The 26,869-nt window shown below is 43.5% G+C and overlaps 1 protein-coding gene across 2 annotated transcripts in view; it reads right to left on the bottom strand.

The window, feature by feature from the left end:
* Positions 1-13,764: 13,764 nt before the first annotated feature.
* The window catches only part of LOC142887998 (NLR family CARD domain-containing protein 3-like), a 307,344-nt gene continuing 294,239 nt past the window's right edge, over positions 13,765-26,869 (bottom strand). The window contains exon 4 of one of the 2 annotated variants that reach the window (XM_076026004.1): positions 13,765-14,185. In XM_076026004.1, coding sequence (XP_075882119.1) covers positions 13,978-14,185 — 208 coding nt within the window. In that variant the 3' untranslated portion in view covers positions 13,765-13,977. The remainder of the gene's footprint in view (positions 14,186-26,869) is intronic. The other variant, XM_076026005.1, reaches the window with a different exon arrangement.

Genomic DNA, 26,869 nt, shown 5'->3' with positions numbered 1-26,869 from the left:
CCTCGCTCGGAAAATGCGCTTCAAAGTGCGCACGCACTGCAGACGCGCCGAAGATCCTGGGAGATGCTGCTGGCAAAACGTCAGCGTCACACACACACACACACACACACACACACACACACACACCAATTATCCCTAACCTATGCGCTGGAAAACACAAAACTATACAGCAAAACATCTTAACGTAAACACACTTTTATTGATAAAATCAAACATAGGCAGATATAACCTAAACAATTTTAAACCATGAGTTTTCTGTGCAATGATGAGCATAAATGCACATGGGAACATGTTGACCCATTTAATCCTTTCTTTCTTTATCATTGGACTACAAATATATTTCTGAATGAATATGTTTTCCTGTTTTATAGGAAGTGGATCTTTTTGACTTGCTCATTTTAAAAGTAGCTTGCATGTTGAAAAAGTGTGAGCACCCCTGATCTATGCCCTTTTCCAAGTCCCACAATCACTTTCACTGTCATCTGCCTGATTACACCCATGCCATTTTCAGAAAAAAATTGCACAAACAGAATACATTCAAAAAATGTATCATACACATAGTTATCAAGTCAAGTTATTTATTTATTGTCATTGTTGAACAAAGTTAACAACAACATTTGTTTGGAGCATCCCCATAACCACTGGCATCAGTACCCATAAAAATAATCATAAATAAGTGAGAAAAAAAAATAATAATATATACATATATATATATATTTATATTTATATATATATATATATATACATACATACATATATATATATATATATATATATATATATATATATATATATATATATATATATATATATATGTATATATGTATATATGTATATATATATATATATATATATATATATATATATATTTATATATATACATTTATATATATACATTTATATATATATATATATATGTATATATATATATATATATATATATATATATATATATATATATATATATATATATATATGTATATATATATATATATACATACATAATTTATGTACAGAAATTATTTGGTCATTCATTTTTTGCAATTCATAGTCATTCCCAACAGACATAACAGACACAAAAATTCAATGCATCACACGTGGTTCAGACACAGCTTGCCTGTGATTGTACATTTGGCCAGAAGGTGGTTTCGTGTGCACATGAAGCTTCGAACCAGTTGGCTCAAGTGGTTCAATGCCTCATGAGGCTTCACCTCACCATCACTAGTCGTGACACACAGCTTGCTGTTTGGCTCCACTTGTTGTAGTTCTGTCAGCCACCACTAGATGGAGCGCTCCTCTTCACTCTCCTCCTCATCCTCCCTCACCTCCACCTGTAGAGAGAAGAAGAGACAGCAGGAGTCAGGACTCAGGGTCCTTGAACGCATCATCACAGAGACGCTGACTGTTGATGGAGATGGTGGAGTGACTGGTGAGAAGAAGCAGACTCTCAGTCACATGTCTAGTGTGGAACATGTGAAGGTCATGTGACCATGGAGTGTTGGACTGATACTGAGGCCTGATGAAGATGAACTGATCAATAATTGGGTGGTGAACTGAGAGAAGAAGCAGTTTGGCAGCAGATGTTGGATGAATGAGGAGCAGCTGGACGTCACCATCCTCCTCTCACACTGTGACTGGGAACACTGGACCTCTGCTGTGGGATCAACTGGCTTTGGTGCTGGAACCATCATCCAATGGTTCCAAACCAGTACTGACCTCACACTCTCCAGTTGATAGTCTCTGCTGTGGACAAGATCCATTAGTGGCTTCACTCTTGAATCCTTCAGGGGGTTCATATTCAGGTCCAGGTGTCTGAGGTGGGAGGGGTTGGACTTCAGAGCTGAGAGCAGCCAATCACAGCTGAGCTCTGACAAACTGCAGCACCACAACCTGAATAGAGAATAAATGATGAAGAGTTTATAATGATGGAGAGTTTTTCCAGGGTGTCATCACTCTGAAAATCAAAGTGAAATGTCCACTTCAGAATCTGCAATCTGAAAGCTGACCACTAGATGGAAAGATTTTACACACTGTACCTTTAAACCCAGTTTCACTCATTTCAAACACAAACCAGTGACTGCAAATTGAATTTCCAACAGCAGTCAAGTGAAAATCATGACAACAATAACAAGAGTGATAGAGGTTGTAGAGTGAAGAGGGTGAACTGACCTCAGAGTCTCCAGTTTACAGTCTGGACTCTGCAGAAAACCACTCAGCACCTTCACTGCTGAATCCAGAAGGCAGTTCCAACTCAGCTCCAGGTGTCTGAGTTGGGAGGGGTTGGACTTCAGAGCTGAGAGCAGCCAATCACAGCTGAGCTTTGACAACCTGCACCTCCACAACCTGAATAAAGAAGAAATGATGGAGAGTTTTTCCAGGGTGTCTTCACTCTGAGAATCAAAGTCAAAAGTCGACTTTAGAATCTGACACTCAACAAAGGAGAGTGGGTGAGTGAATGAGCGCTACAATCTGAAATCTGACCACCAGATGGCAGGATTTTAACCTTTAAACCAGAGGTGCTCACACTTTTTCAACATGCGAGCTACTTTTAAAATGACCAAGTCAAAAAGATCTACCTACTATACAATCGATGTGTGTGTGTGTGTGTGTGTGTGTGTGTGTGTGTGTGTGTGTGTAACACAGATGTTTTGCTAGCAGCATCTCCCAGGATGTCCAGTGCTTCTGCTGTGCGTGACTTTGAAGCGTATTTTGCGAGTGAGGCGTCTCCGTCAGTTTACGCCAGGATTGCAAGCTCACGCAACAACCCCGGTAGTTTGGCGTGTAGTTAAAGAAAACAACAGCCAAACTCTTTTTGCTGTCCCTGTCTGCTCTCAAACAGAATGCAGGTATCTGAAGTATACCTTGATTTTGTTCATTATAGTTGCAGATTTAAAATGAAACCTGCTTTATATCTCCTTTATTTGATCTGAGCAGTGCAGAAGCCGATTCATCACATTTACCTTTGACTGTAAAACACAGCACATATAGAAACAAACTCCAGCACATCGTACATTATGACCAAGATCAACCACAACCACCGTGTTTTCCAATGACTGAGAGAGCGGTTCGTCTCTCTACCCCCCCACCCCCTCGACCTAATGGGCACCCCTGCTTCAAACCCAGTTTCACTCATTTCAAACACAAACCAGTGTCTGCAAATTGAATTTCCAACAGCAGTCAAGTGCAAATCATGACGACAACAACAAGAGTGATAGAAGTTGTAGAGTGAAGAGGGTGAACTGACCTCAGAGTCTCCAGTTTACAGTCTGGACTCTGCAGAAAACCACTCAGCTCCTTCACTGCTGAATCCTGCAGCAGGTTCTCACTCAGGTCCAGGTGTCTGAGGTGGGAGGGGTTGGACTTCAGAGCTGAGAGCAGCCAATCACAGCTGAGCTTTGACAACCTGCAATACTCCAACCTGAATAGAGAATAAATGATGGAGAGTTTATAATGATGGAGAGTTTTTCCAGGGTGTCATCACTCTGAAAATCAAAGTGAAATGTCGACTTCAGAATCTGCAACAACACTTATATCAGTAGACTCATCAAGTTGCAAAGCAAATTTCTTACTGATAGGGATCTTGTCCAAAACCACACTTTCGATGTCTGCAGACATCTCATTAATACGTCTGGAGATTGTGTTACCTGAGAGAGGGACTTTGGCTATGTCTTTAGCCGCTTCGGGTCCGAGCGTCTCATTTACAATGGCTTTGCAGGCGGGAAGTATTAATTGCTCTGCCACAGTGTGGGACTTTTTTGATTTAGCCACAAGTTCAGCGTAGTGTTGCCACCCGTCCCGTTTTTCCCAGAATTGTTCTCTTTTTTCACCACCTGTCCCGGGAAAAATAAAATCTCTCCCGGGACACAATTTGTCCCGTTTTTAAGGGAAAATGACAAAACCTCATTTGATTTCTGCCTGTGGTCTACTCCCGTAAAATACGCGATTGTCCCGTACTTGGCAACTAAAAAACCTGTCCCGTAATGAACTGATACAGGACGCACTTCACTTTGTGTCCCGTATATTTCGGTGACCCCCCCCCCCCCAGTCGACAGACTTGAGACATCTGAACGCCCCGCCCCCCCCGCCCCCCCCGCCAGACTTGAGACCCCCCCCCACCCACCCACCCACCCCCAGAGGTCCCGGATTTGTAACTCTGGTAGGTGGCAACCCTAGTTCAGCGACGTGGTAGCTAGCTTTAAGGGCTCTCTCGTTTACTTTTGCGGTTTTTCTCATGAAAGTTGCCTGTTTCTCCGTGTGTTCACGCAGGCGAACAAAATACTCCACATTTTTCTTTTGAACTGAGGGCTGTTTCGTTTGGAGATGGCGTTTAAGCTTACTTGGGACCATAGCACTGTTGGAGAGCTTTTCACCACATACCAAGCACAACGGAGTCGGTGCCGTTGCATCTCCGGTAAAAGTAAATCCAAATGAAAGATAGCTTTCATTGTATTGCCTCACGCCAGAAACTTTGCTCGACGTCACCGTCTTTGCCTCCACTCATACTAGGGCCTTCATCTGGGTCCGGATTTTGTCCAGGGTCCAGTTCAGAGTCAGCATTTTTCCTCTTCAAAAACTTATCCATCACTTTCAACCGTCGTCCCGCTATCCACAATCCACACACCTGTCGCTGCATCCATGCGTCACTAATTCGCTTGTCTCCAAGCGCAAGGCAATTAGCTACCTGCTGCTGCCACCTACTGGTATGGAAGAGTACTACATGATTACTCTGCCAGGCGCTAGACTGCACAGGCACACAAATGGGATAATTTCCCACGGCACACCTGACAATATCTCGCGGCACACAAACACTGGTTTACAGGAACGGGTGCGTATCAGAAAACGCTGGCAGTGTGTTTCCCGTGTCTTACTTCCGGTATAAAGTTCGCTTCAAAATTACAACAGAAATATTACCGAAAGATGCCAGTAGGTGGCAACGACGCTCTATAAATGCTTCTCTTAACGCAACAAATAAATGAAATGACTTTCATACTTACACCAACTGCTCTTAACCTATTTATTAAAGGCTTCTTTGTTGTTTCACCTTAACAGAACACTAATAATAATAGTAATAATAATAATAATAATAATAATAATAATAATAATAATAAGAAGAAGAAGAAGAAGAAGAAGAAGAAGAAGAAGAAGAAGAAGAAATTGCCATTTACAAAACGTGCACATTTCTTTTAAACTTAAGTGTAGTTGTTTTCCATATCTATTGACGCAAATGACGTTAACCTTGCAATGAACGCAGCAACACTTGTACCTAATAACACTAATGATACAACAAATACACGTCAAAATGGTTGCAGTGAAAATGGACGCTTTTAATCATATATCAGTATATAATATATAATATAATATATAATATATCATATATTATACGATTGTATAAAGCGCTTTGAGACGCCTTTGGTTGTGATTTAGCGCTGTACAAATAAAAGTTTATTATTATTATTATTATTATTATTATTATTATTATTATTATTATTATGTTTTGGCTCTTGCCAAGTAAAATTTCAGGAATTATTCTTTGTTTGTTTAGAATGTCGGACATGTATTCAGCGCTTTGTGATGAAGAGCTGGATGCCATCATTGCAGAAATCCAACTCAGTCACCTAAACACAGGGTACAGAATGATGAGAGCATTCCTTCATACCAGGGGATTACGAGTGCAAAGTAAGTTTGATATGAAGTTGATCCCCACATGAATGTATTCAGTAATCTGTATTGTGCATCAGTTTAACCGAAACAAACAAATATAATTAGCTTTATTTGTATAACGCTTTCCGTACAAAATGTAGCTAAAAGTGCTTACATGGATGATTAAAAAAAGAATGGCGGTATATTTAAAAAAAGAAAGGGGGGGTATTTAATAAATGAAATCATACCTTTTGTCAGCATTATCTGTGTTAACACGGATTTGTGCCTTTAATATTTTATGTAGTTTGTCTTTCTTTTTTTTTTGCTGTTGTTGTAGTTCAAAGAGTACGTGATTCCTTAAGAAGAGTGGACCCAATTGGGACTGAAGTGCGAGCCTTGGCCAATTGCACACTAAGACGGAGGCAGTATTCTGTTCCTGCACCAAATGCAATGTGGCACATAGATGGAAACCACAAATGAATACGGTATTTTTCAAAACTGTTTTTAAATACTTGAACAAATGAAACATTGAGATTTTCTAACCACTCCAAATCTTTTCATCTTTGTACCATACCTTTTTGTGTCAAATAAGCTGTGCAAGAACCTTTTTCAATTAGCTATCTGATGCCTTATATATTTTAGATTTCTCTTTCCATCTTCTCTCCCTTTTTTACCAAAAGCTGGAGATTTGTCATTCACGGTGGAATAGATGGCTTTAGCCGTTTAATTGTTTATCTGTCTGCTGCAATAAACAACCGAGCATCCACAGTGTTGGAAACAGGGGCGGTCCTAGAATTTTTTTCTTGGGGGGGCAAGCTCGGGGCACAGACGGGTGGCACACCGGAATGACATTTGTTTTGTTTTTTTAAATGCCCTATGCCTTAGGTAATAATAAATGGTAGGCGGAGGTATGAATAATAGAACTATTTTATTTACCCAAATAATGCACAAAACAGTGTATCATCCAGCATTTAGTAATCTTATCTGACTGAGTAAAATGCTTTTTGTTTGTTTGAGTGGGTTGATCTGTGCTCCGGGAGAGTATACTGGTGTATCTAGTACTAGTAACCTAGTATTAGTTTCAGCAAGATAAACAAGTGTTTCATAGGTATCTATGTATCTTTGTTAACTTATAGAGATGGAAACCAACAACTGAGTTTAGTTATGAATGTTTTTTTTTTAATTCATAACAGATGCAAAGTGCATACACATGAAAAATCCCTTTGTGAGAATTATATTCAAGTTACCAAAGTTTGACTTATATTACAAGTACACAGTTTATATGTATTATTTACAAACAGGATTATGACAGCTGAATACGCTTGTTTTGGTGTTGACTACCTGCAGAATGCTGAATTGCAGATGATGGGCCCTCAACCTCATCATTGGGAAAAGTTCCTGGGAAAAGTTGTATAAATTACTCATAATGTCAATACAAGTATAACATCAACTAAACTTTTAATACTTATTCAAATGTTATCGATTTTAAAGACACCCTGCTTCCTTTCTTGACATTGTGGACATATCCTATTCACTTCATTTAAGCGTCTTATGTTATAGGCCACTTGTCTATCCATTAGCTCATAAAACAACAACCACACTTCCATTCAGCACCATTAAAGAGCATTAAAATAGACATAAAGTAATAAAACAGAATGTAACTAGATTAAATTAATATTGCCCATTCCACAGTCCAGAACAATGCAGAGGTGGTGTGCGACTTTGAGTGTGACTGATTCAGGATGCAGTGACTGTAGTGATGGTGAGGTGAAGCCTCATGAGGCATTGAACCACTTGAGCCAACTGGTTCGAGAAACGGTTCATTTCTCGAAGTTTCATGTGCACACGAAACCACCTACTGGCCAAATGTACAATCACAGGCAAGCTGTGTCTGAACCACGTGTGATGCATTGAATTTTTGTGTCTGTTATGTCTGTTGGGAATGACTATGAATTGCAAAAAATGAATGACCAAATAATTTCTGTACATAAATTATATATATTTTTTTTTTGTTTGTTTTTCTCACTTATTTATGATTATTTCATATATATATATATATATATGTATATATATATATATATATATATATATATATATATATATATATATATATATATATATATATATATATATATGTATAGGTCCACTTTTCTGCTGCAGCTGGCCATTTTCATTTTACACCGTCCAAATTTACAGCTCAGGGCGCTGGGACGAATTGGAAATTGTGTGCAGATACAGGCCTACACTTCAAATAATTATGAGAAAAATCCAACGTAAAGAGAGCACTTCCATTAGGAAATAGTCAACATGAAATTTCGTCTTCTACTGACACCTGCTGGTCAAATTGAATAGTTGCAAATATTGTGAAGAAGTTGTCATCTAATTCTAATCCTAAACGATATGGCCATTCGAAGTGAAGTATTAAGACAATTAATCAGATTTGTACTGCTTGATTGAACACATTCATTCCGTTCCAGTGCACTAAAACCCACTCCCTTCAGGATCGTGTCAGCGAAGCGAAAACTTCCTTGAGTGACGCTTTTTCCCAGCATGCAATGCGAGCTAGCGATTCACAATACTATTTCATCACAAACATGGATGTAAAAAATAAAAAGGGATGAAAAATGAAACTTCAGGAACACCAACCAATACAATGCAATACAAGCAGAACTGAGCCGAAGTTTTATATTATGTACACCATAATACAGCCTTCTGGTGGACAAGCCATACTATTTAATGCGTGTCCTCCTATGGCACTTCCGTGGGAGGAAGCTCATCGTAGACTTCACGTGCTGGGTGCTCGTCACTCCACCAATCATTGCGGTTGAGTTCGCGAATGAAAGGAAAAGTGAACAGTCGTAACAGAAGCTTGCTGCTGGAAATAATGCACTACAAGTGGATGTGATTTTGGAGTTCATTGAAAGAGGTTAATAATATAATATAATATAATATATATATATATATATATATATAGTGTGTATAACTTTAACTAACTTATCTATTTCTATCCATCTATCAAACTTACTATCTAGGGATCTTGATATTGTGTTGGCAGATGCATTATCACGTGTACATGTGGACTAGCTGCGAAATTAGGCGAGTTAGTTGGAGTTTGGTTTATTATTTTGGCCTGGGCCCACCCTGAAGCCTTTGCTGCCCACCGGTTAAGTTGTTTTGTTTCTTTCATTTACTGATTCATAAATGTTTTTGTTGAAAACCGCCAACTGCCGTGAGAAATTAATGAGGCTTGGGAGTGGGGGAAGGTGTCCCACACGTTGCATCTCGGTCCCCCTCGACGGGACGTAACACAGAGTTTTCACCGTGACAGCAGGTTGAGCTCCTACCGTGTTACAAGTGACGTCGTCACGTTAGGCTGTTCCATCCCTGCTAAATTCTTTAAAGAACTACCGTTAGTAAACTTTTAAATTATAATACACTCTACACTAATTGTAATTTCCTGCCCGTGGTTCTATATTGCAACAGTTGACGGCTCATATCAGCAGATAAGCAGCAACAATCTGGGCATTGCGGGTGATTCATAAATATGTAATTTCTTATTAATTAGCCCATAAGTGTTGTACACCAGTGTGACACCAAATGCTTGTTGCTGACAGCAGTGAAGAAATGACACTCTAGTGGTTCTGCACATTAGTATAAATAGAGTGATTCTCTATCATTACATGACAGGACGGCGGCACTCTGACAGATTCCATGAACCTGGACACTGATGATCCAGACTCCGGTCCAGATGACACAACAGGCCACAGTGGAAACGGGTCAGAGCATGGACTGGCTGCTGAAAGGATCCAGGTAGGTGGCGCTGTCATCCCAAGTTGTGTGGTGTGGAGGATCAGGGCCAAAGTTCCAGATGCTCACAGATGTGACTGTGGATTCAGGAGGAGTGTTTGAAGGCTGGACTCCCAACAGTGATTGGCTGCTGAGGACCTCTCAATCACAATCAGGTTTTTTAGTGGCTGTGAGATTGAAAGTGAGATTGCATTGTCCAGGTAGGAGGACAGCAGTCAGCCATGTTTCACCTCCAGTCAACACGCAGTGGTTCACATGAAGGTCCAAGAGGCCTACAGACCTACACTGAGTCTGGAAGTGGCAGTACAGTTGGATCATTGTCTTTGTTGTGTTGTTTGGTCATTGTGATCCAATGTAATGTGAGAGAAGGACGAGTGCAGTTATATTGGAGTGAGTTATTTAGAGTGTAATAGAAGTTATAATGCAGAGTCTGTTTTTATGAAATGTTCTATCACCTGGCATCCATCCATCCATCCATCCATCCATCCATCCATCTTCTACTGCCGTATCCGGAGTCAGGTCTCGGGGGCAGCAGCCTCAGCAGAGACCCCCAGACTTCCCTGGACCCAGTCACCTCCTCCAGCTCCTCCAGTGGGACCCCAAGGCTTCCCAGTCCAGCCCAGAGACCTGGTCCCTCCAGCAGGGTCTCCTCCTGGTGGGACATGCCTGGAACACCTCCCCAGGGAGGCGTCCTAAACAAGACCCCGAGATGCTGGAACTCCTCCCCCTGAGGCAGGGCCTCCCCACCGACCCAGAGAGGGCAAACCACCTCATATCCAGCATTGATTTATCTGTTGGTGATTAATTATAATGTATCATTTATTTTATTTAAATTATATTTGAACTGAATTGGATTTGTTTGTAAAAGTGAGATTTATTTTCATTGATTCATGTGGTTTATGTTGAGACCTAGTGGAGAAGTGGGTATGGCCTACAGAAGGTTTGAGTACACAAGTTATTCAGATATGGAGAATCCCCATGGCAGGACTTCAGGAGATATATAATCAAAGTGTTAAAGCAGCAGAAATGAAACGTCAGTTGAGGTCAAGGTCACACAGGTTGTGATGGCTTTTATTGTCAGAATATTGAATCATTGAAATATAATGTTTGAGCTCGTAACAAAGTTAGGATGATATAACATAATCACATAAAATAAATGATCTGGTTTCCTTCTGATTCATTGACGTCCTTCTGAAATCTCCACACAAACATCTGGCAAGCATCAAAACCATGAATTATTTTGAGGGAAACTTCTTTTGTCTTACTTATAATTCAATTATGATTTGAGTTCCCATCACAGGTGTTGTGAATCACTTTATCTTTTCCACATGATTTCCTTATTTAAGATCATGAAGCAGAAATAAAGTCTCTTGAAAAGTATTTTTCACCTCCAAAATGAAGATGTTATAGAAGTCTGAAGTGAGAGAAGAGCAGTGTGTTGTTGATGTGTGGAACCTTCATGCTGAGATGTTCCAGCCGTGGATGATGAGAGCAGAAGCAGTGGTTGTGTTGCTGCTGCCTTCACTGAGCAGCTGCTCCAAGTCCTGCTTCTTCCACTGAGGATTCAGCTCCACCAGTGGCTTCTGGGACGTCTCTCCCAGTAACCACAGCAGCTTGTAGGGAGAAGCAGTCCGCCAGCCACCAGGCCTCACTGGGGTCAAAGGTCGTGACACGCCCACACAGTGTTGGTGCGTGCAGCTTGCTGTTTGGCTCCACTGGTTGTAGTTCTGTCAGCCACCAGTAGATGGAGCTCTCCTCTTCACTCTCCTCATCCTCACCACCACCTGCAAAGATAAGAAGAGACAGCAGGAGTCAGGATTCACGGTCCTTGAACGCATCATCACAGAGACGTTGACTGTTGATGGAGATGATGGAGTAACTGGTGAGAAGAAGCAGACTCTCAGTCACATGTCAAGTGTGGAACATCAGAAGGTCATGTGACCATGGAGTGTTGGACTGATACTGAGGCCTGATGAAGATGAACTGATCAATAATTGGGTGGTGAACTGAGAGAAGAAGCAGTTTGGCAGCAGATGTTGGATGAATGAGGAGCAGCTGGACGTCACCATCCTCCTCTCACACTGTGACTGGGAACACTGGACCTCTGCTGTGGGATCAACTGGCTTTGGTGCTGGAACCATCATCCACTGGTTCCAAACCAGTACTAACCTCACACTCTCCAGTTGATGGTCACTGCTGTAGACAAGATCCATCAGTGGCTCCTTCACTGATGACTCCTTCAGGGGTTTCATATTCAGGTCCAGCTCTCTGAGGTGGGAGGGGTTGGACTTCAGAGCTGAGAGCAGCCAATCACAGCTGAGCTCTGACAACCTGCACCTCTCCAACCTGAATACGGAATAAATGATGGAGAGTGTCATTCACAGTTGGGTGTGCGCGCGCGCGCTTGTGTGTGTGTGTGTGTGCGTGCGTGAGTGCGTATGTGCGCAAACGTGTGTGTGTGTGTGTGTGTAATTTAAAACCAGTTTTACACATTTCTAATGGAATCAAAGTGAATTCCAAAAAACTCAATTCAAAGTCATGACAACAATAACTGCAGCAGTTGTAGAGTGAAGAGGGTGAACTGACCTCAGAGCCTCCAGTTTACAGTCTGGACTCTGCAGAAAACCACTCAGCACCTTCACTGTTGAATCCAGAAGGCAGTTCCAACTCAGCTCCAGGTGTCTGAGTTGGGAGGGGTTGGACTTCCGAGCTGAGAGCAGCCAATCACAGCTGAGGTCTGACAACCTGCAGCCCTCCAACCTGAATAGAGAAGAAATGATGGAGAGTTTAGAATCTCAGTTTGGCAGCAGATGTTGGATGAATGAGGAGCAGCTGGACGTCACCATCCTCCTCTCACACTGTGACTGGGAACACTGGACCTCTGCTGTGGGATCAACTGGCTTTGGTGCTGGAACCATCATCCACTGCTTCCAAACCAGTACTAACCTCACACTCTCCAGTTGATGGTCACTGCTGTAGACAAGATCCATCAGTGGCTCCTTCACTGATGACTCCTTCAGGGGTTTCATATTCAGGTCCAGCTCTCTGAGGTGGGAGGGGTTGGACTTCAGAGCTGAGAGCAGCCAATCACAGCTGAGCTCTGACAAATTGCAGCCCCACAACCTGAACAGAGAATAAATGATGGAGTTTATAATGATAGAGAGTTTTTCCTGGGTGTCATCACTCTGAAAATCAAAGTGAAATGTCCACTTCAGCATCTGCAATCTGCAATCTGACCACTAGATGGGAGGATTTTACCCACTGTACCTTCAAGTCCAGTTTCATTCATTACTATCACAAACCAGTGTCTGCAAATTGAATTTCCAACAGCAGTAAAGTGAAAATCATGAAGTTGACATAGAAGTTGTAGAGTGAAGAGGGTGAACTGACCTCAGAGTCTCCAGTTTACAGTCTGGACTCTGCAGAAAACCACTCAGCTCCTTAACTGATGAATCCTGAAGATAGTTCTCAGCCAGGTCCAGGTGTCTGAGGTGGGAGGGGTTGGACTTCAGAGCTGAGAGCAGCCAATCACAGCTGAGCTTTGACAACCTGCACCTCTCCAACCTGAATACGGAATAAATGATGGAGAGTGTCATTCACAGTTGGGTGTGCGCGCGCGCGCTTGTGTGTGTGTGTGTGCGTGCGTGAGTGCGTATGTGCGCAAACGTGTGTGTGTGTGTGTGTGTAATTTAAAACCAAATTTACACATTTCTAATGGAATCAAAGTGAATTCCAAAAAACTCAATTCAAAGTCATGACAACAATAACTGCAGCAGTTGTAGAGTGAAGAGGGTGAACTGACCTCAGAGTCTCCAGTTTACAGTCTGGACTCTGCAGAAAACCACTCAGCTCCTTCACTGATGAATCCTTAAGGTCGTTCCAACTCAGGTTCAGCTCTCTGAGGTGGGAGGGGTTGGACTTCAGAGCTGAGAGCAGCCAATCACAGCTGAGCTTTGTCAACCAGCAGTTCTCCAGCCTGAATAAAGAATCAATATTTGATTTCTTCCATGGTGTAAATGTCATATTCAGAGTCATTTCTCCCTGTTGATGATCCAGATGTGCAGCTGTTGGGATCACTGAGTCATTCCCTCAAAGGAGTCATTGTGCCAGTGGGTTGTCAACACAATAACAACAGCAGTGTGTCAGTCAGTGTGCAGCCAATCAGCAGTGAAGATGGAAAATAATCAGTGAGTCCTTTGTGTGCTTGTGGCTGTTTTCAGTCATCAGAGACTCGTTACAAGTCAAACACATTCAAAGGACAAGATGAAGAAATACTGCTGCACTATTAATCTGCCTCTAATATTTCTTCACAGGATCTTCTGCTCAGTCATGTGACCTTCATCACCAATCAACAACTTCCATTGAGCTCCAAAGTGACTGGAGACATTTTCCACACTTTCTTCCACCATCCAAAGTCTTTTCTGGCTGCAGATTGTTGACATGAAAATATCAACAACATCCACTTTGTCTAGATGAGTCTTTAATATCTGCTTCAAAGTCTTCACACTGAGCAGCGTTACGCACCAGTTGTCATCTGCTGACACACACTGTCCACCAGTAGAAAGCAGGAACTGACCTGAGAACTTCCAGTCTGCAGTTTGGACTCTGCAGTCCAGCACAGAGCAGCTTCACTCCAGGATCCCTCAGGAAGTTCTCACTCAGGTCCAGCAGTGTGAGGTGGGAGGGGCTGGACTGCAGAGCTGAAGACACCACTGCACACTGAAGCTCTGAGAGTTCACTGGATGAAGGAGAGCAGAGAGAGAAGTTGTGGTCGACATGTGAGATTCTAAAGACAGTGAAAGTGAATCAAGACTCATTAATGTCTGATCATCATCATCATCATCATCATCACCATCATCATGTAAATGGAGGGAAGTCCCGCGGTGGTGCAGCATGTGTTTACATCTGTGGTGCGTGGTGCCGGGACACTGCAGTGGTATGCAAACACTGTTCACCACTGGCACAGTTGATGATCATAAAGTGCCGTCCATTCTATCTGCCCTGGCAGTTTACTGCCATTTTGCTAGTTGCAGTTTACATCCCTCCCACCAACAACAGCAGTGAGAGGAACGCTGCACTCAATGAACTGTACCAGGCCATCAGTGATCAACAGACAGCAAACCCAAAAGCTTTACCATCCTCACTGGAGATTTTAGTCATGCTGACCTCAAGACTGTCCTTCCAAAAGTCCACCAGTATGTTGGATTTCCAACAAGGGGGGACAACGCTTTGTATGTGGAGGTGTTCCGAGGGAGGAGCAGGGCTCGTGCTCATGTGCGATCAATTCCACGAGGATTGGGACTCTCAAAGGAAATGGGTGTGCGTTTGTGCGTTCGCAACATTTTGAACATCCAGATTTTTTTGTTTCAGGATGAAATCCATGTACTTTTTTGTAAATGAAGCCCCAGGTCCTCAGTGTCTCCACTACAGTGTCCTCAGTGCAGCTTCACACTCCAGTGTGTTCCAGCCACTGAGTGTCAACACGTCCTGTTGTGACTGACAGTGTTGCTCTGATCTGCTGCTTCAACTCAACATGATGCTCAGTTGTGTGTAAAGTCACTGCAGCTTGGAGCTCCACTGGATCAGAGATCCTTCACTGGCGTCTCTTCGGACTCCACTGCATCTTTGATCCAACTGCTGTTTTATTGTCTGCTGCCAAATGAAGGAAGGATGTGATGTGTTTGTGTGTTCAATGTGTTGATTGTCTTGATTGACTGTGTAGTTCCACAGTTTTCATTCATGTAGCCGCTCTTTACCTTTGACGCTCAGGTGTCTTCAATGTCCGTCCGTCATACCAGCACCACTACATCATTCATAAATTGATGAGACGTGGGTTCCATTTAACTTGTTTATTTTCCTTCTTGAGTTTTTGGTTCGAGGCAACACAGACAACGTGAGGTCAAAAGAATTTTTGGCTCACCAACCACTCCGGCTTGACCCGCTTTCCATCAAACAAACATTTCGGACATTTTTTTTTCTCGACCTAAAATAGCTGCGGGTCACCTTTCAAAATAAAATAACGGCTTCAGCATCAGAATCAGATGGTCTTGGTTCCCTTTCTTGAAGAACTTGGCAGTTGTCAGCCGGAAGGCATCTTGCACTGTACCCCTGACGACGCCATTAACTTCGTCCAGCAGTGCAACGTAGGGCTCTTTCATCAGACGTTGACTGATACATGACTGAACGAATGGCTCGCGGCTTAGCGCATCAGCGACAACGTTCTTAACGCCAGGGACATACTTCAGATGGAAATCGAATGCGGCAAGCTTAGCAACCCATCTTTGTTCACATGCGTCCCAACATGGCTTTGTTAAGATGTAGGACAATGGGCAATGACAATGACCAAACTTGTCACAAATGGCCCATTTTAACGCCAGGAATTCCAACCTGTGTTCTGGATAGTTAATTTGTGATCGGGACAGTGTCTTGCTGGCGAAAGCGACAGGTCGAGCAACAGTCTCACCTGGTGGCACTTGAGACAGGACTGCGCCAAGGCCATCAAACGACGCATCAACAGCGAGAACGAAGGGCTCACTGAAGTTGGGGTGGGATAAGGTGACATTGCAAGCTAATTCATTCTTCAGGGTCTGGAACGATTCTTTGCATGCAGCAGTCCAGTCGCTCGCCATAAGCGCTGGTGGAGCAGATGATCGCTTTTTCACCTTCCTGCCTCTCATGGCCTTATGCTGCACCTGCCTTCCAGAGAGGAGTCTGAACAAGGGTTTTGCTTTAGCAGAGCAGTCAGCTATGAAGTGCTGATAGTAGAAGATTAGGCCCAAGAAAGAATTAATCTTCCTCCAGGAAGGGGTCACACCATCACTCTCCATCAGGTCAGCCTCTCCCACATCCATGATGGCTTTCATCTTGTCAGGGTCCTTCATCACCCCGTCCCCACAAATGACATGTCCCAGGAACCTTACTGACCTCCGCAAGAGATGACACTTCTTGGGGGCCAGTTTGAGTTTGTGACTTTTCAGACGGGAGAACACCATCTCTAGACGCTCAAGTGCCTGCTGTTCAGTTGGGGCAAAGACCATCAGGTCATCAAGATAGCAGAGCAGACTAGTGAAGTTTTCATCCCCGAAGATTGACATCATCATTCGCATGAATGTTGCAGGACTGTTGGACAGACCTTGTGGCATTCTGTTGTACTAGTGGAGGCCAAAAGGTGAAGAGAAAGCTGTGTATTTTTTGTGCTCTTCATGGAGTGGCACATTGTAGAAGCCAGACGTCAAGTCCATGGTGGAGAAGAAGACATTTCCTCCAAGTGCAACCCACCGATCCTGGGGTGCCTTGGGCCAGGCCGTCGAGTCGGACCATGAACAGGACTGTTTGAAGCTGGGGAAGATCTAGGAGCACCTTCTCCAGCATGTTAATAAGGCGGTTCAGGGCATCAGGGTCAGTGGCCTGTGGCTGCAGTGGGCTCTGTTCTTCAGCAGGTGGTGCAGGTGGCGAGACAGCACCAAGAGCATTCACTGACACCCTTTCTCTGGAAGTTCTGTTCACTGACATCATTTCAGAATGATATTCGTTCAGAATGTCTTGGACTTCACGAGCAGTCCACTTGTCTATCGTCTTCGACCTGAAGGTCATGGCGAGCTCAGTAGAAGGGCAGTTCTTTATGAACATTCGAGTCACCTCAGTGCTGGGGCTGTCCAGTGACTTTCCTTGCTCCTTCAGACGTTCAATGGCCAAGTCAACAGCGCGGTTCAGTCTAAGCCAGTAGTCAAAGGCATCCTCACCCTTCCCAGGAAGAGTGGTGTAAAAGTCTGCTAATGGGAGTGGTGAACACGGAACAGAATCAAAGTGCTTCCGCAAGAGACCATAAATGGCATCGGGGTTACAGGTGATGTTAATACCACTGTTCCTGGTCCCAAACCTGACAACATCCTTTGCTTTGCCACCAAGATGAACAAGGATCTCCTCCGCTTGTTCCTCAGGTTGCAGATTCCCCCTCTTAATGAAACTCCTCATGAGCTCCTCCCACTCCTGGACGGAAACAGAGTCTGAGTTGTCTCCTCTGAAGCAGGGGGGCTCCTTCAGCTTTCGATGAGGGACATATTGCAAATGGGACACGTCAAAAGCATTTGTGGCAGACACATTTGCATGGCTAGGTTGAGGGGTAGCACTATGTAAAGGGGAACTGGCTAGCATATCAGCATGGGCAGGTGAAGGGGCAGCACTGAGTAAAGGGGTAGTGACAGATGCACTGAGGTGAGAGATAATGTCCTGTGCCACCCGCTGGCTGACCTGTTGAATCAGTGCATCACCCATCTGACCTACAATACTAGCAGCAATAACATCAGGGGTAGGTGCAGGGGAACACATGCTGTGCCTTTCCGGGACAGGGGAATGCGTGCCCTGGCTAGCAAGGGCATGAGGGTTTACATCTGAGTTGGGGGGAGGGATAACACCAGTACTGAGCAAGGGGCGCCCAGGTGTACACTGATTACCCAACACTACACCACCCCCCTGAACAGGACTCTCAAACAGTAAACTTGAAGGATGCATAAAACCCCTCCCTCTGCCAGCACCAAAAGGAGTTACAAAAACATTACCCTGAGGATTACTCATCTTTCCAAAAAGTTAACAAAACACAATACCACAAAACAAAAGGATGAAACCACAAAAGGCCTAGACTGGAAACTGAAAAAAAAAAAAAAATAAAAAAATAAAAAAAAAAAAAAATAAATCAAATAAAAGTACATAAACCCTCTATCTGATGTCTAACACTGCACAAAAGCAACACATCTGACCGACTTCAGTGACCGCAGATGAACAGCAGCAGCAGAACAGTCCCCGGGTCGCTCTGCAGCATCGGTAGCACAACAAAAGAGTCTCGAGTCACGGCACCAATGTGACCTCTCCTATTCTGTCCTGCTTGCTGTATAATGAAGACTTACAGAAGTCAGGTGTGGAGCAGCAGTTTATTCTCTGAAACAGAATGGGACACAACCATAACTTGCTCCGTGAAACTTGGTCACCTCCTGCTTCATGGGCTTCCTCTGTACTGAAGTAGTGATCGTATAGTTGTTGTTTCTACAATACAAATAATATTAAAAATAAAATACATTTTTCTACAAAATACAAAAAAAATGACATTCACAATTTCAATAATTTGCTCCCTAAAGCTCCATTTTTATACACTGTAACATTCTTCCAGTTACACACACATACCTGAAACAGAATGGGACACAACCATAACTTGCTCCATGAAACTTGGTCACCTCCTGCAGAGACAACGTGCTCCGTATGAGAGCTGCGTGCTGCTAATGGACATGCTAGCATGCTAATCGTTTTTAATAGCAATAAAAAAAAAAACGAACTTTGCTAAAAAAAAAAAAATAAAAAAAAAAAAAATTAAATGAAAGACACCAGCACACATTTAAACACTGAAACACAGTTAGATGAAGCATAGCTCAACTTATTGCATTAATTTCTGTCTCAGCAGGGAGGAGACCGTCTCACCTGCTTCATGGGCTTCCTCTGTACTGAGGATCGCCCAGAATGCAAAGCGCTAACTTCAAAATAAAATACAAAATAAAATAAAAATAAAATATAAAGAGCCATGGCTGTGCCCCAACCAAGTTTAACATGATTGAACACAATTTATTTTGTGTGTGTGTGAGAGAGAGAGAGTGGATGACGCCTTGCAGGTGCGGTCCTGGATGTCGGCTGCTGATTGGACGCGCCACGGCTGAGAAGGAGGAGCAGTCGAGCGGTCATCCCTCCTACGCTCCCAAATCTGCAGTTAGTCACTTCTGAAATGGTGTTAGAGCACGCAGCCGTAGGTAGTGATGGCCGATGGAGGCTTTGTTGAAGCTTCGACACTTGTTTCAAAAAATGGTTCATTACTCGAGGCTTCAATGACACAGTGCTCGAGGAGGTCATCTAGTGCTCAATAAAATGAAGTGCAATAGAAACGTGTTCATTGTTTCATAGGCTGTTTGGGATTTGATTCGCCATGCATTCTTGTTGGACAACACTACATGCTTGTATGGTTCAATGCTGACACAATAAAATAAAAATGAAAAATAAAGACAATGTCTCTTTTTTGGCACGACTGATTGTAGTAGACTATAGCTCTTATACTTAGCCTGACAGTTTGTGCAATGAATTATATTATATCCTAAAACAAGACTAAATAGCCCATAGTTTAAAAATATGTTTAATAGTAAGTGTTCAGTGGGTGAGATGTCAAATGTGATCTATTTAAAATGTAGAATAGATGAGCTAAATAACACATATATAATACACGTTGATGGGAATTGAACCGTCGCCTCAGTCTTGCAAGTCCAAGATTGTCATAATGTACCACAAACCCAAATCACACTCCCTTTTTTCATCTAAGCTGTTTCAGTAGCGTTAGCACACCGTGATTCCTCATCAACTACAGGCCTACACTTCAAATAATTATGAGAAAAACCCAACGTAAAGAGAGCACTTCCATTAGGAAATAGTCAACATGAAATTTCGTCTTCTACTGACACCTGCTGGTCAAATTGAATAGTTGCAAATATTGTGAAGAAGTTGTCATCTAATTCTAATCCTAAACAATATGGCCATTCGAAGTGAAGTATTAAGACAATTAATCAGGTTTGTACTGCTTGATTGAACACATTCATCCCGTTCCAGTGCACTAAAACCCACTTCCCTTCAGGACCGTGTCAGCGAAGCGAAAACTTCCTTGAGTGACGCTGTTTCCCAGCATGCAATGCGAGCTAGCGATTCACAATACTATTTCATCACAAACATGGATGTAAAAAATAAAAAGGGACGAAAAATGAAACTTCAGGAACACCAACCATTGCAATACAAGCAGAACTGGGCCGAAGTTTTATATTATGTACACCATAATACAGCCTTCTGGTGGACAAGCCATTTAATCCGTGTCCTCCTATGGCACTTCCGTGGGTAGAAGCTCGTCGTAGAGGTCACGTGCTGGTTGCACGTCACTCCACCGATCACCTCGGGGAAGGTCCTTGCCCTTGCCCTTGCAGGGTACCTGATTCAGGTGAGTATATGGGTCAATGTGGTCAGTCGTGACAAGAGAAGCTTGCTGGCAAAAAATAATGCACTACAAGTGGATGTGACACTTTTTTTTTGTTTTGTATGAGCATTTAAAAAAAACAACAACATAATAATAATATGGATTTTGACCATGTATGTTTTGGAGTTCATTGAAAGAGGTTTATATATATATATATATATATATATGTATATATATATATATATATATATATATATATGTGCGTGTGTGTAACTTTAACTAACTTATCTATTTCTATTCATCTATCAAACTTACTATCGAGGGATCTATCTACTACTAACTCTCAAAAAACTAATGGACAACCAAGAGCAACAAAACCAACCTACTGCAATTCGTATATTTTAGTGTGTGTGTGTGTGTGTGTGTGTGGGGGGGGTTAAAATGAGCACAGTGATGGTTCCACAGCATAAAGTGTATCTTCAGTCGTCGATTGTATGTGTGGGAGTCCCTCGGGTTCAGCCCAGCTGATTTAGTGTTCGGTGAGAGGACCCTTGCGTCTGTTAAGGGGTAAGTGGCTTTCCGATGTTAAGCGAGTAGAGAATAATGTGTTAGATTACGTAATTTTTTTTCCGTGAACGCTTGCATCGTGCTTGTGAAACTGCTCACCAAACTCTTGTCGCCAGCCAGTCTAAAATGAAGCGGCAGTTTGACAAGAAAGCTGTGGCTCGAGTTTTTGAGACAGGCGTTGTGTGTTGGTATTGTTGCCGTTACCCGGTTCCGGTTTGCAGGCTGGTTTTTCTGGTCCGTATGTCGTGGAGCGCAAACTTTAAACAACAATACAGATTATGTAGTGCACACTCCTGATAGAAAACGATTGTCCCGCGTCTGCCACGTCAAAATGTTGAAAAGTTACACCCGGTTCACACAGGACGCGGAAGCGCCGCGAAGCGAAGCGCCGCGAAGTGAAGCGCTGCGAATCGCCAAGCGCTTCCATTCAGTGCCCATGTTAATCAATCAGTGCGTTTACATGCAGAGCTTAATCGGACTAAGCAATCATTCGGTTTTCTCGTCCAATTGGAGTTCTCACCTTGGTCCCGTATACATGCAGCTGAGAAATTCAAATTATTGACGGGTCCTCCTCCCAACACTAGGGGGTGGAGTGAGTCTTTTCAGCCGGTCAGCTGCTTTCGGTTGACATATTAAATCTATTATGATATGGAACGATAGTTCATAATGTACGTGTTACTTGCTTTGCAGATAAGGTGTACCCTATTTCTTGTGCTCCTGGTTATTTTAAAAGGCAGACAAGAACGTTGTTTGCTGTTGGAGGGCTACAACAACACTTCGATGCTACGCTTTGTGCCGTCACTACGGACCCCAAACTCTCGTTCTTGTTGGATTCGGGTTTGGAGCAGACTGGTGGGAGAGTTTGTGTACAGGTTTTGAAAAGGAACGGTGTCTTCAGTTATACACACGCTCATTAAAGTGCCGACCGTGGAGGAAGCTGGTGCCGCTGCACGCCATTTCCAGCAGAATAACAGCGAAATTACCAAAATAAAAACAAATCAGGAAAACATCTCTTTGCTGTGCTTTTATTTACAAAGTTAAAATTCTTCTAACTTACAAAAAATGTGAACGAAAAGATAGAAATATAAATACGAAGGAATACGTATTTGTTCAGGGGTGCGCAAAGCTGGAGCCCTGCATTTGCTGCGCTACCCTTTTTAAAAAGGTCTCCGTTGCGCGTTATTTTAATATGTCCATCTCTTTTAGAAGAGAAAGCATCGCCCCGGTCTCATCCTCTCTCCAAATGTCAACATTCTTATTCGCGTTTGCCAGGTTGTTTTGCGCCGTCTGTTTTGTTAGATGACGTAGTTGTGCGGTCATGAGTCGCGAGAGCGAGGCGTGGCGCATGCGCACTCGCATTGTCCAGTTAATAGTCTGATTAAGGCATATACATGGCAGAGAAATTCGAATTCCAATCGCATTATCTAGGTGTCTCAATCGGAGTTCTCCGATTCCAATCGGAGTTCTCAAACTCCAATCATAATCGGAGTAAGGTGTTTACACGCACGTGAGTTCTCCGATCATAATCAGACTAAGGCAATAGTTTGATTTTCTCTAGTGCCATGTAAACGCACTGAATGTAGTGGTTCAGACCAGACGCGAACAGGCGCACGGCTCGTGCCATTCATTTCAATGGAAGCGCCGCGCCAACGAATTTCACGAGCGAGGCTCCAACTGGTTCACACCAGACGCGAACAGCTCCGCGACGGTCGACAAGCGCTTCTGCTCAGCTGCACTCTTTTTTTCACTCCCACTTTTTCACTTCTTTTTTTTTTCTTTAAAAAAAATAAAATAAAAAAAATAATTTTCGTCATCGCCCCCCCTCGCCCTGTAGCCAGCCCGCTCCATAGCTCACTTTTTTTGTGTGTGTGTGTAAATAAATAGAAACACGCACTCAGGTGTCCATCTCAAGACAAGACCTCTTTCATAATGATCATTGACCGGCATCTCTAGGATCAAACAGACGTATTTTGATCAAGTCTTTCTCTGTGTGTGTGTGTGTGTGTGTGTGTGTGTGTGTGTTTAATCTCTCTCGCACTCTGATACAATGTACTGACAAATATAACATACAAATATGATATATGATCGAATTTGTCATTCGGTTTTTATTTTGAAATTAGTTTATTTTGAAAATTCACCGGATTTTCTCGTTTTTATTGAGTGACTTCCTGTACTATTGACGAGGACCGCTCGCGGCTCGCGCACGAAATAGAGCAGACGCCGAAACAACAAATGCATGCCGCGAGCCGCGCAACCACCACATTGATTAACGTGGGCGCCGAATGGAAGCGCTCGGCGGCGCTTCGCTTCCACGTCCAGTGAACTGACGTTAAATGCATGGCGCGATCCGCGAGGGGAGCCGCGCGCCTGTTCGCGTCTGGTGTGAACTACTACATTGATTAACATGGGCGCCGAATGGAAGCGCTCGGCACTTTGCGGCGCTTTGTGGCGCTTCCGTGTCCAGTGTGAACCGGGCGTTACGTCGCTAGGAAAAATGTGTCGCCTGAGCCTCCGCCCCCTCCGTGCCCATTGGCGGAGGGAGGGCTCATGAAAAAAAAAAAAAAATCGGTGTTCATTCGGCGCGCCTGGGAAACTCTGAAATTATGAATAACTTAAGCTTGTTTTTGTCCCATTTGCCTGCATCAGCCCGTCATGATATTGTTAAATTAATTGAGAGCCACCCACTATTGTTTTCTGACCACCCCCGCCGTACGTCAGTTTTGCACCATGACATAGAAGTAGAGGGACATGCCACAAGTAAGCAGCACGCACACAGAGTCAATTCTGGGAAGTTAAGAAAGAAGCTTTGGCTCTCCTTCTGACAATGCCCATCTTGATGTTAATTTGGGGTCAGGTTTTTACAGACTATAATGCCCTCGTGGTCCTGGATAGGATGCGCAATCAAACCAGCCGTAGATGCGGTGGTCTCTGCTCCTACAAGACTTCAATCTCCAGATTTGCCACAGGAAGGGGGGTTGATAATGTGTTGGCAGATGCGTTATCACGTGTACATGTGGACTAGCTGCGGAATTCTTATTTCAGGGGAACTGAGGTTTTTCTTGTTTAGTTTTGTTTGTAGGTATGTTAATAGGGTTTAGTTCTTAAGAGAGGGGGTGTTATGACCCACAGGTGGGTCTAGGTGCCTCTATCTAAATAACTATTACCAATTTTAAACGTTTAGTTTTTTACTACTACACAAATGTAAAGTCAAACAACATACGCTTACAGAAACTCACACAACAAAATATAAATTAAAATGTGTAAAACAAAAAGAAAAAAAATCAGCATTCAGATAACAGTTTTGTCCTTTAGTGAAGATTGACAATGAGAAAAACCAAGAGCCTCACTTTTTTGCGGCTGATCCTGTTTCTTCTCTCTGGAAATATCTGCCCTGTTTTGGAGAAGATTCTCTCTGAGGGGACTGATGTTGCTACAATGCACAGTCTCCATGCCATCACATGTGTAAGGCGTCGGTAAATTGAAGCCTGCAGTTTGCAGTTGCAGCTGTTGCACGACAAAACGGGTCAACCAACCCGACAAACGACCCGGGTGATAATCGGCTCCGATCGGCTTGTGATGGAATTGGGACACCCGGGACAACACCACCCTTTTTTTTTACCTGCCGCATGGAATGACGTTGAGCGTAACGTACGCTAAATCATAATATCACGCCAGTCAAGGTCATATCGCGGGCCTGTCCCGCTCACCAGATATCCAAGAAGGTTGGTGAGGGCTGAGCGGGCAAAACCTTTGGTGACTAAGTACCGAAGGGGTGAATTTTTTCTCTACCTTTTTGCGCCTGAGTAAAAAAAGGGGGCACAGGGACGCCTGTACAGCTACAAGTAATAAGTCTAGACAGGGATGGGGAAGAACCAGAGCAAAGTGGCTGCTGCAGTTCCCCAGGGGGGACAAATTGTGGACGACATGCGGAAAAAATACGGTCCAGATTGTCTTGATATGTTGGATGTTTGGGTTGAAAAGTATGGTTTCCCAGAGGGGGGATCACTGAGTATGGAGGAATTGAGAAACCTCCGGGATAAACTGAATATAGCCGAGGGAAAGGTTACAAAAAAGAAAAACCCAAACAGGTGGGAGATTCAAATCATCAAAGATCATGAAAGGTGTTTTTCATTCTGGAAACCTGAAGCAGAGGTCAGGGACAGGAAACAAGTAAAGAAACGTGTGAACAGCGCTGGGCGCTGGAGCACAGGGGTGACAGAGATAACGGCAGAGGGTGCACACGCTCACACACACTCCCCAGAGGAGGGAGAAAAGGAGCCACTCACACACGAGCATTCAAATGCACCAAATCGTCTGTATCCTTCTCTTACAGGCCTGAGGGACCCTCTCCTGGACATGCCTGTCTTCCCTCCTCCCGCCTGCCCTCATCCAACGCTACCACCGTACAACCCTGCGCACTCCAGCACCGACGCCGCAGCGTCGCCACGTTCATCAGGACTGCCGTCAACCAAACGGCCAGCCTCATCACTGCTTTCAGACAAGGGCTGCTCCCCCAGATCGCCAAAGCAGTTAACAGAAGCTGCTGCGTGGGGATTGAAGATGCCCGGCTGACAGAGGTCCGACGTCATGCAGTGCACGCTGAGAGGCTTCTGCAGGAGGCCAGCGATGCAGAGGACAAGAAGATAAAGCGTGCCTCCCTCACCATGATGAAGCACCTCAGTGACACGGCGAGACGGCCCTACAGGAACAACGACAACCGACGAAGGGCGACTAGCGGAGACAGAGGCGAAAAGGGGGCGTGCCACATCTGCGGCCGCATGGGTCACTGGGCCAGAGAATGCCCTGACAAAGGAAGACACCGCGGGCAGAACCATGCCCACCGCAGCCAAGAGAGTGATCGCGAGGACCGGAAAAGAGGATCCAGAGGGGACCAGGACGTGTTTATGTAGCATAATTGTGGCAAAGCACTGTTCCTGCTTTTGTTGTGGTTTGTGGCGTGTGTGAGAGTGATCAGTGAGCAGGGTGCAGTTACCCACTTCTACCAGTGGAGGTCGTGTTCGCCCCGGGGAATAACGCTAGAGAGGTCTCTCAAGTGGCTCGTGAGACCTATGTGGAGCGAACCGTCGTAGCGGACGTTAACGTGTGTGTTATCTGTTGTGCTTAGACAGGTGAGAAGGGGAAATGGTTGAAAATAAGAGCAAATGTATGTGTGGCTGTTTCGTAATTGAAGTCTGAGATCGAGGGTATGTGAGTTAAATTTACGTTTTGAATGTATCGTCTCCGAGTGATTACCTAGCGAAGAGGAAACAACGACTAGCCCGTTGCTAGGTTACCAGGAGGCGGGGTTGACGCTCGGTTACGTTAGTGTTCGTTTAAACGTTATGGGATGTTTATTCAGTAGAAATGTGAATATTTAAATGTATACGAGTAAGATTGAATGTGGGAAACGACATGATTAATAAGTTCAAGTCGAAGTCGGGTATGGATCTGTGTTTTGAAATGTAAAAAGTAGATAACGCTCGAGAGGAAGTCTCTCAAGTGGCTCGTGAGACCTATATGGAGCGAACCGCAGTAGCGGACGTTAACATGTGTGTTGTCTGTTGTGCTTCCACAGAAAACCAAAATAAAAGCTTCTAAAGAAACAAAGAAAAACAAAATTAAATGTGTCTTCGCAACATTACCACGCTACATTTACGTTTGACTATCTGCTTTAATATAAAACCACAACAAATGTGTTTTATAATTTTCTTTATATAATCTACAAACGTATTAGTATGATCCAGGGAAAATTCCATGTTTGTTTGTGAAACTCATTGGAAGAATGAAGAAAATCTGTTCGATTGTTATTGTCATGAACATGAATCACAAAACATATATATATATATATATATGTATATATATATA

Source organism: Nelusetta ayraudi, unplaced genomic scaffold, assembly GCF_046127955.1.
Source record: "Nelusetta ayraudi isolate G7.1 ecotype Tasmania unplaced genomic scaffold, CSIRO-AGI_Nayr_v1 ptg000018l, whole genome shotgun sequence".
In the NCBI taxonomy this organism is placed as follows: Eukaryota; Metazoa; Chordata; class Actinopteri; order Tetraodontiformes; family Monacanthidae; genus Nelusetta; species Nelusetta ayraudi.
This window is presented reverse-complemented; position numbering and strand designations above follow the sequence as displayed.